The 10,848-nt window shown below is 45.3% G+C and overlaps 1 protein-coding gene across 1 annotated transcript in view; it reads left to right on the top strand.

Moving 5' to 3' along the window:
- The first annotated feature begins 3,221 nt into the window (after positions 1–3,221).
- Positions 3,222–10,848, top strand: part of HNF1B (HNF1 homeobox B) — a 71,248-nt gene continuing 63,621 nt past the window's right edge. The window contains exon 1 of the mRNA XM_069226592.1: positions 3,222–3,704. Coding sequence (XP_069082693.1) covers positions 3,364–3,704 — 341 coding nt within the window. The 5' untranslated portion in view covers positions 3,222–3,363. The remainder of the gene's footprint in view (positions 3,705–10,848) is intronic.

The following is a 10,848-nucleotide window of genomic DNA, read 5'->3' as shown; positions in this document are numbered from 1 at the left end:
TATATCCTATGGAACTCGTAATACGGCTGGTGGTATATCCGTCACTTTACCGTCACTTTTGGGACGGATTAACACTCCTCCAAAGTTAGAATAACCCCCTAAGTCAGTACATGAATTGTCATAAATGTGATGAAAATACAAAATGTATTCAAAAGTCCAGTCTTTTACAAAGTTCAAAAATTATTTAATTCACACTATTGAAATTCTGCAGTCCAATCACCATATTCCATCCAAAAGTTTTATTTTTATTTCCATCAGATAACTCCTTTATCCAATAACATTCTCTAATCTCAAAAAGATCATCCAAATAGAAAGGTCAACACGTGTTTCATCCGGGGACATTTGAACTTTGTAAAAGACTGGACTTTTGAATACATTTTGTATTTTCATCACATTTATGACAATTCATGTACTGACTGACTGACTGACTGGTTGTTGATATCTGTTATTGGTTATCATGTAAGGTGTAGGGGGGTGAAACCTTAGTTTTGAGCACCGTGTTCACTATTCCTGGCAGAGGTCATTTGATCAGAAAGTAGGAGCGCCACTTCACTCACTATCTCACCCTCTTCTGTTTATTATGAAAGATCAAGTTACTTTACTTGGTGATGTGCAAATGATAAATAGTTGCTGCAAACCTTTTTCGAAACATTATTGTTATGTGATATTGGTAAATAACATAGCGCTGCCACACCATGCTATAACACTATATTCGTCACAGTGTGCTCCAAAATACGTCATCCGCTAAACACCACAGCCGTACACGTTCCTACTGAATAAACGTGGCTCGTTTGTTACACTTGTCCTTAGTGTGGCGCTTGGATTTTTCATAATCCTTAGGACTTCGGTGATGAGACATTGATGCAGCTGCCCTGCTCTGAAGATTGTTTCAGCGCCACTCTGTCACGGAAAGCAAGACCGGAAGTGCCGGCCTTTGGTCCAGGTATCATGGGAGTAGTGAAATCAACACAATATTGATGCACACACACTAGGAGAAACGCAGGACCCGCAGCTGACAACCTGTGTACACACTCCTCGCCCATCCGCGGCACGCGCTGTTCTACACCTCACGTGCGCCGGCGCTAACGTCACTGTCATGGCTGCTGTTGTTAGAGGAAACCCAGGCCTGCGCGGAGGGGGACACAACTAAAGCTGAAGGGTGCTTTGTGGCATCCTCTCCTTGGGGGGTGGTTATCAACTTAACGGTGTCACCGACAGGAGAGCGGGGGTGACGTCCGGATGTAAGGACGAGACCCCTCTCTGCAGCTCGCGGGCACGTACGGCTCGAACCTGAAGCGGAACACTGCACGTGCACTGCCGGCGCGAGCTGCATGCAAACAGCAGCTTGTCAATCACCCTCAGCAACAGTATAGTACTAGAGAAATAACCCAAGCTTGTCTAGGAACACAATAAAGGTTCATAACAATATAAAAACTAATGCAGGGCGTGAAATGTAGAAACAATGCAATACATGTCAATCGTAGGAGCAATAGTAAAAGCAGGACCATATTAGCACAAAGATAGTAAAAGCAAATTTAAAATATCGACAGGACTAATACTAATATCTATTGTAATAGCAATAAAATATTAGTGTTGTAATAATAATAATAATAATAACACAGTACCATATAGTGCAAGAATAGTAATACTAAAAGTAAGAACTAGATTGATACTATTAGCAACAGCAATAAAAAGAATGATTTCAAGAATAATAGTAATAGCAAAAAATATGATTATTCTGTTATTATTAATATTACTATTTGTGTTGATAATTATTACCACAATTCATGTTTTATTATTATTTATTGCTTCTTCTTATTACCAATATTCATGCATTATAATTATATTATTATTGGTAATCGTTAACATTATTATTATTACTGTTATTATTAATACTACTATTTTGTTATTATTACTAATATTGTTAGTGTTCATAATTTTTACCACTATTCATGTGTTATTAATATTATGATTAGTAGCAGTATTATTGATTAATGATAACAATTACTATTAGCAATATGTGTGCGTTATTATTATGACTATGTTGTTATTATTATTATTTATGATTTATTATTAATTGTTACCATTGCCACTGTTTAATATTATTATTATTATTATTATTATTATTATTATTATTATTATTATTATTATTATTAATGGTAATTGTTACTATTACTACCATTCATTCATTATTATCATTATTATTTTATTATTAGTAATTGTTACTATTAGTACTATTCATTGATTTATTATTATTATTATTATTATTAGTGCTAATACTTGTTACTATTACCACTGTTTATTATTATTATTATTATTATTATAGTTGCTACACAGTGCATCATCTATCAGAAATACCATTTCCACATAATCGAATGAAAACAGATGGTAGAAACTTATTCTAAAATGACAAACTATTCGAAGCAGGGGTTGTGCTCCGGGACTCAGACCGACAAGGAATAAATAAACTGCTCCAAGTCAAACCCATTTCTAAATGGCCTTCTCCCGACGTTTGGTGGGTGGCAAGGGGCACTGCAGGGTCCGATCCGTGGATAACTAGCTGCCAGGTCTCTAAAGTGAAAGTACGAAATACCACCTGGAAAAGCCCTTCCTCCAGCAGTCCGGTGCCCGAGGGTGCCTGGCATCCATGGCCTCCTGACGATACAGCTGTCCCAGGTAGATTTTGGCTGGAGGTGGGCAGGTGGTACAATGGCAGTGCTGGTAGGAGCTGGACAGGTGGCGCCCGGGGTGGCATCCTTGGTTTCATGGGGCTACAGCTGTCCCTGGCAGGATCTGTTCAGTGCTGGGCAGGTGGTAAAATGGTGGTGCCCGTCCCTGGCATCCTTGGTTTCACGGCGATGCAGCTGCCCCTGACGGAATCTGTCCAGACGTGGGCAGGTGGCACAGTGGCGGCCCCGGGGCCTGGACACAGACTCCGCCGTCCCTCGCCCAGGGGCTGCCCGGGCCTGTGCGCACTCACCTGTCCCTCGCCCGGCTCCAGCCTGCAGGGCCGGCAGCCACCGCGCGGTGTTTTTTGCACTTGGCTGCGCAAGTCTAAAGTTCACCTAAAGTTTGGCTGATAAACAGCGCCAATGAGGCGAGTTTGAGGAGCCGGTGCGCACACAATGGGCTCCGGAGGGCAGCCTCCCCCTCCATTTGCATCCTGTAGGAATGTCCCCTGCCCTCCCCGCCCATTTGCATAAGTTATATGGGCTCCTGGATGGATGGAGGGCCGCTAGAAGTGTCAGGCGCTGGGAGGCCGGAGAGGAGCAGGTGGGACCTCCGGACTCAAGAGGACTGTGGTGGACTGTGGTGGTGACTGTGGTGGACTGTAGCTGCCCCTTCCCTGGCTCTCGCCTCACCATGGTGTCCAAGCTCAGCTCCCTGCAGCAGGAGCTGCTGCACGCGCTGCTCGCCTCGGGGGTGACCAAGGAGGCGCTACTGCAGGCCATCGAGGAGCTACTGCCCGCGCCCCCCTTTGGGGTCAAGCTGGAGAACCTGCACATGTCCCCTGGGGAGCCGGACCCCGACACCAAGCCCGTCTTCCACACGCTGACTAACGGCCACGGCAAGGGCCGCCTCTCGGGCGACGAGGGCTCCGAGGACGGCGACGACTTCGACACCCCACCCATCCTCCGGGAGCTGCAGTCCCTCAACACGGAGGAGGCGGCGGAGCAGAGGGCCGAGGTGGACAGGATGCTGAGGTGAGGGGCCGGGGTGTGGGAGGTGGGTGCGCGCTGCAGACCCTCAGGACAGGTGAGCTGCTCGCTTGGGCTTCTTCACACCTGAGGGGCTCTGAAGTCCCCGGGGTCCCACTGCACAGCGGACAAGGTCTCCAGCTTCCCACCGCTCTCTGGCCGCTGCCTGGACCGGCGGTGCTGCCACCTCCGGGCCCCTAGCACCCGAGCAACCCCCAGGGCGGGCACTTTACTAGCAGCGAGTTAGGGCAAAACGCCCCGTACATTACTGTGATCCATATTATTCGGATGACTAATGAGGCGCGTTACTTTTTATTTCATATGTCTTTTATATTGGCGCCTACTGTATGGTGTGCGTTCTGTGTGTGAACGTATCGTTGCACACAAATAAACATAGCACTCTCACATACTTACATATACAACGCACACAAATATAAGAATAGATATGTGTTTGTGTGTGTGTGTATTGCAGAGTAGGGCTGGTCATGGCTCAACGTCATTGCATATTAGTGTCAGCACTGAAAAAGAATATATATATATATATATATAGATTGATTGATAGCAAGATAGATCATTCTTTTTACATTTTTACACTTTAGAGTTTGTTTTCTAGGGTGCGACAGCAGAAGGTACTTTTTCTTGATACACTCTGTGCTTCTTGTCCGAAATGCCAACCGACTGTGAGGGTCCAAGGGCCTCAAACGTCGAGCGCAGAGAAGAGTCGAAGTTAAAATGCCCTCTGAAGTTAGGGACTCTTCCTGTAAGTGGCAACAGACTCGGTCGCCGTCATAAACGAAAAATCAAAAACAGAGAGCCTGAGATCCGTAAGGGTCAGGCCAGATTTAACTCACACGACTCACCTTTCAGGTTTGAAATCTAGTAGAAAAATTGTGGCTGAAATTGGGTTTTATGGCTGCGGAATTAAGGGTGAAAGGAAGGGACATCCCCGGCGCCACACCAAGGCTGTCGACGGCGCTCGCAAGTAAAAGTGACAGCGACACTCACGTCACGTCACTGGCTTTTTAAAGCGTGCTGGAAGCCTGACTTCTAGGCCTTTATATCGAGATAATAGAAACTAAAAGTAGGGGAAAGCTCGCACGAGTTACTGCTTTAAACACACACATTCCTATTGACTTGTAATGGCTTTTTTATAACTCACTTTCCCCACCCTGTCCCGCGACCGGGGGTACAGACCCAAAAGAGGGGTGGGAGCCATGAATGATCACTGCACCCCGAGACCCCTGGGGGTAGAATAACACTTAAACAAAGTTAAAGGGCCCGCCGTGTAACCATCCCTCAGCAGCCGGTTACTAATTATCCAAACCGGGTATTATTTCTCGTCTTAACAACAATATTTGCCAGATCTGCACATTGTGTAAGTGTGTCATAAACCCCGAAAGCGGACGGTGCGGGCTTCGCCCCAGGGTCTGAGGGGCCGGCGCGGCTTCCCACAGCCCGGCCGACTTTTAAAACCGATTGGATAAAGCGCTTTTGGCTCTCCTATTGTTAAACCGGATTACCAGGCGAATAAACTATGCGATGACTCCGAAAACAGCGCAGAGTCGCGGATTGTCAAAGTTTGACAGTCGGGATGTCAAATACACTTCTGTGCCGATCTTTCAAAAGAAGCTGGCAGGGGCCCTTCCACATCTGTTAAATAACATCTGTTATTTGCAGAGCCAAGAAGGGCAGAAGTGTGTTTGAAGCGCTTTATCAAACACGCATTACTATTGTTATTGTATTCGAAACAGTAGTTAATTGTAAATAATAGAAACGCCCATGACAAAGTTATTTTTATTGAACATTTTTTCCACTGTTATCTCGTAATTGCTTTTTCGTTATTTATGTAAAAAAAATAAAAGCTTTTTACTTACCCGCTGGCTGTTCCCTTGAATGTCACACCCAATGCTATATTTAGTTCATTTTACATTAATTAGAATAATTTATTCTGTGTCCTACTACCGCAGTCAACCAATGACCTTACAACACCTGATACATATTTGGCCCAAAGTTAAAATACAAGATACCGTATTTGCATTAAAAGAAATGCACGGGCACAAACACCGAACACACAGTTGTTTTTATTTATTTTTTATTTTTGTCCGTCATCTTAAAAACAAAAAAAAGCATTTTAAGCAGCGAAAGAACTTGTTTCTCTTTCAGGCCCAAAGTATCCATTTGTTTTAACTTAACAATGTAATTGGAGGTGTTTTTCAAATATCTTCTCTTCAAATGGAATTTATTCGAGTCTCAGCGTATATAATAATAATATAACATCTGCACGTTTCACCACGAGCCCAACTGAAATAGGATTAGGCTAGCAGGTAATAATAAATATTAATATATATTATTAAATGATTGCTACTTCTGATTCCAACATCACCTCCCCCCTAAGTGAATGGTCCTAAACTAGAAATATATATATATATATTTAGATAGATAAATAGATAGATAGATAGATAGATAGATAGATAGATAGATAGATAGATAGATAGATAGATAGATATACTAATTGTACAATTACACATTTCTAGAGGTAGTGGGACAATTTCGGTGGGGTGGTGCTTGAGCACTTGGCTGTGGGGGGGAGGGGGGTTAATGAGGATAATTTGCATTTCAAGCCCCTTCCAGGAGCAGACCGGGAGGTGGGGCCTTGAGGTCGGGCTCTTCCTCGAGCCGTCTCGCGCTCCTCTCCTGTATCCCGGATCAGACAGGCGCTCTCGGGGGAGCTCCACGAGTTTTCAGGGGCTGGTAAATACTTTTCACGAGAAAACCCCTGGATATTTTAATTTGTGAATGGGCTTCTCTACGATTCCAACGGAAAAAATATCAATACCATAATAAATTGCCCCCCCCCCCTCCCTCCCCCGAAAATAGGAACAGAGAGAAACTCCTGCAGTTCTGTCGATTTCAGGAACTGAAAGTTTGTGTTTTTCAGCAGCTGGTGAAATGGGCCCAGACACCAAAACAAAACATACCCGGAAGCACGTGGAGTCGGCGTTATTAATTTATTTCTATAAATCATCAACGGAAGACACACAAAGGGCCCGATTAGGGTGAATGGGAGGCGGGTTACTCATTGGCGAAGTTGTAAAAACCCCAGACTGCCGGGAGGGGACACGGAGAAGCCGCTCTTGGCTTCCTCCAAAGTGACAGCCTGCGGGGCGAGGAGAGCACCTCACTGGCCGAGGCGCGAGGGTCCGGGCGCGGGGTGTGCGGAAACCGGGCTCCGCTCCGAGGGGCGCAGGGGCCCGGACACCCGCGGGAGCTATAGGTCCGCTGCCAGGCCATTAACGGGGGTTAGAGGCAGAGACCTTTCAAGGCGTGGGCAAACTGGGCTCTGGCCCAGGGCCCCAGCCTTTCTAGGGGCTCCCCTGAAAGAGCCCGCGCTGTTCTGCAGATTCTCTTGTCCTGATGACCTTGAATAATTCTTAAAGGGATTGTTTTAAATGCCGTTTCCTTTGATTTATTTTTAACGTGGTTGGCGTGTCAGTCTATTACAGATAGTTTGCAGAGAAATGTGTTTATGTTCATGCAACATCCAAAAAAGAAGCTTCTTAACAGGACCTCACTTATGAGAAATGGGAGGTTGTAACACGGATTATTTGCAGTAATATTAGTGAGCTGCTGCTGTTTTTTCAATATTGCAAAACACACATCACTATCCCTGAATATTAGCTATCAACTCATTTAGACCAGTGCCCCTGTGCACTCTCAGTGACCTGACCAAAGAGGGCATCAAAGATCTGAAATTGGTTCATAAACTCAAAACTGTTCCGATTGGTGCCCCAAATATGTTTGGTCCAGGGCTCCCCGGATCCTTAAGATGTCCCTGGTTTGAGGCCTGGCCAGCCCAGCCATTAGTGGACTACAAATGCTTCTCTCTATGATGGTATTAATGGAGAATAGAGGACCGCTTTCGTGGGGGTTAGGTCACCCTGGCGGCTGGCTGTCCCCGCCAGGCCACAGCCCGGAATTGTCACTGGTGATGCGAACACTCAGGTAGGAACCAGCAGTAGTAACAAATGATGTGTCTGGCAGCTTCGGCGAGGTGACCCTGAGAGTTGAATCGTCTCTGGCACCACTGACGCGCCCCGATGTCGGGGCACTTCTTACAGGGGGCACATAGGTTTCTGAACTTTCAACCCCCACCCCACCCCACCCACCGCAGTGTCGAAGCGAACGAACAGCAACACCTATTTCAGATTCTTTACGAACATTGCAAAGAAAGACATTAAGTTCTGAAATAATAAAATTTCGGCGCTTAAAAAAACAATTACACCTTGAAAAAAACTAACGCTAAAAACCTCTAAAACGTAAGAATTAAGCCGCTATTTATGTTCACTTTTTTAGTAAAGAAACTTTAAACATAAAAGAAGTACACCCCTAAAACTTCTATTCGCGAAAATAATTTAAAAAATAACTTTCAAACTCACTGAAATCCACGCGAAGGTGGTGTTCGCAGTATTCACTTTAAGACGAACACACTCTAAAAACCACGAACTACGTTAGTTGATGGTTTAATAAACACAGAACTGCGGTCTATGAAACAATACGACCCCTAAAGATGTCGACATTTCACCAGATTCTGGCGAAGGAGCAACAGACCCGCACTACCGGGTCACCCGCTATCCGTTTCCTGCCGTACTTAATACAGAAGGGATATTGCAGCACACAGTGTGATGTATAGTCTTTTTAAAACTACACCTTTTATTGGGGTATTTAAGAGTTTTACTACAGCACATCAACGAGTTTTAAATCAATTCCAAATGTAATTTTTAAGTATTTGTATTTAAAAGTATGGCACTTTGAAAACTTTCTGCTTGGACCTCTCGTAAACGTCGGTGATGCCATCACAGCAGCGAATTCGATTTTTCGAAAAACTAGCGAATCTGAAATTAAAATAAATTGTGCCCACAAGCTTTTCAAGTCCGATTATTCTGAACAGTACATTTCTGAGATACCGGTGACTGCATGCATCCCAAACACTGTTTCTGTTGTTTTTTTGGAGGGGTGGGGGACGCAGTGAGTTTTGGGGAATATAAACACTAACACGGATTTATTGTGAAGGCAGTAAATAAACCGTCTGTGAATGTTGGCCTGGGATGGGGCGGCTGGCTGAAGTTCATCCTGTCAGGGGTGTGATCTGTAGTGCCATAGTCGCGCATTCACACGGTGCGTGGTGTTGCTGTGCTGTTTCTCGCCCCAGAAGCCTGTATGCTCGCGCATGTTGAAAGCAGTGGAGTGAGGCCGGGTGCCTCCTTTCATCAGGGCGCGTACGTCTGCGGAATCCGCAGGGGAGTGAGTGCAGCGTGGCAGGCTTGTCCGGGGAGAGAGGGGTTAATGCTCCGCCTGGGCCTTCATTGCTCCCTTGTCCTGAAGGTAAGGCGCGGGCTCTGAAGTCCAGGGCGCTCCCAGCTGTAAAACGGAGTCTGCAGGGGCGCAGCGCTGAAGTGTCCCCACCCCCATAGTCCCCGGCGGTAAGGATAACACGCCAGGCACATCTTAAGGACTTCAGGGCTCCTGGGCCAAAAGTAATTTGGGGTACCCTGTTCGGAAAAGCTTTGAATTTATAATCCAATTTCTGCTCTTCCCTGCTTCTTTGGCCATGTCACTGACACGGCACCACTGGTCCAAATTATAAATGTGTTTACATTTAATATTCAGGAACAGTGAGGTGTGTTTTCAATAATATAATACAACAGAAGCTCAATCATTTTATTGCAAGTAATCTTTGTGACCACGCCCATTTTCCATATACAAAGTACTGTTTTGATCTAAAAGAAAGTTTGTGTATGGATGTAGGATGGTGCTGAAAAATATAAACATTTCTCTGCAAAATGTCTCTAACAGGGAAACGTTATGTAAAACAATCTGGTTAAGAATTTTTCAAGGTCATCAGACCTAGACACTCGGCAGAACAGAGCTGGCTCTATCAGCCCCATGAAATGCTGGGTCCTGGGCCCATGCAGTAAACCGTCTCCGGAACACGTGGATCTGACCGGTTTGTTGCTAATGCGAGGGCACCTTCGGACCAGGCGCCTTGCAGTGCATTTGACGTAAATGTACAACTGTACAGGGACGCCCAGTGTAGAGAAAGGTCCTGGCCTGCATCTCTGACAGTCACCACCAATGAACACTCTAGAACGTGGCTTTCTTTGATGATGTCACTTTGGGCTTTGAGGTGCACTGTGACGTCATTCACCGGCTATCTCGTAAACACGCACAGCGCTCCACACCTCTCTGGGTAGGCCTGAGCTTTATAAAAACCTGCTCCATAAGTGTTCCAAGCTCTTGCCACCGTATGGTAATGGTCTGTAAACTAGCAAGCTGTGGGCCTCCCTCTCACCCCAAGAAGATACAAGCAACCCAAATAAAAAAAAATTGGAAAGTATTGGCCTTAGTTATTTACAGTAACATATGTCAACTTTCGGAGCCACTTTATCCTTGTTAAAATATTAACCTCTCAGATAATATAAAATTGAGATAAAACTTGAGAAATCACCATACATTATTTTCATAAGGAATATATACTTGCATCTGGCTGAAACAAATGAGGTCAGCATTACTACAGGCCTGAATCCACTTCAGTTATTTGATGGCAAAGAATAGCTGATTGACAGGTCTAACCCACCTGCACGACCCTTGAATTAATAGTCTAAGATGACAACCTGGTTGTTATGCTCTAGCGCTTGTAGCGCCTTCTTATATGGCCCTCTCAGGCTGGGGACACGGGTCTCAGAAGCATGGCACACAGCACAGCTGAAAAGTGAGGATTCTGACTGCCTTTCACCACAGTACATATGGCTGGGTCCAAACTGGAATGGCATGGTGAGCAAAAAAACTGATAGATTAAACCCAGATCTGTGACTGGGGGTGAATGTTTGATTTGGTCTACATTCCGTCCATCAACTGTTCTTTTTGCTATTTTCACCACTGTACAGCCGATAAAATGTGTACAACTGAGTGGTTAAGACTTATTCTATCCAGCACCAGGAAGCTTCAAGGTTGGGTAGCAAGCGCTAGGTCCATGTTATTACTCCTAACTGATGATCCCTGTGCATACAGTTGGTTGCCGAAGGTCGGGTGCTCGGGCTGGACGCCCCCCTCCTTTTTTCGAACACAAGGTGGGTGCCAGCAGTGTTGTCTT

The sequence above is a fragment of the Pleurodeles waltl genome, chromosome 3_2, assembly GCF_031143425.1.
Source record: "Pleurodeles waltl isolate 20211129_DDA chromosome 3_2, aPleWal1.hap1.20221129, whole genome shotgun sequence".
NCBI lineage: Eukaryota > Metazoa > Chordata > Amphibia > Caudata > Salamandridae > Pleurodeles > Pleurodeles waltl.
This window is presented reverse-complemented; position numbering and strand designations above follow the sequence as displayed.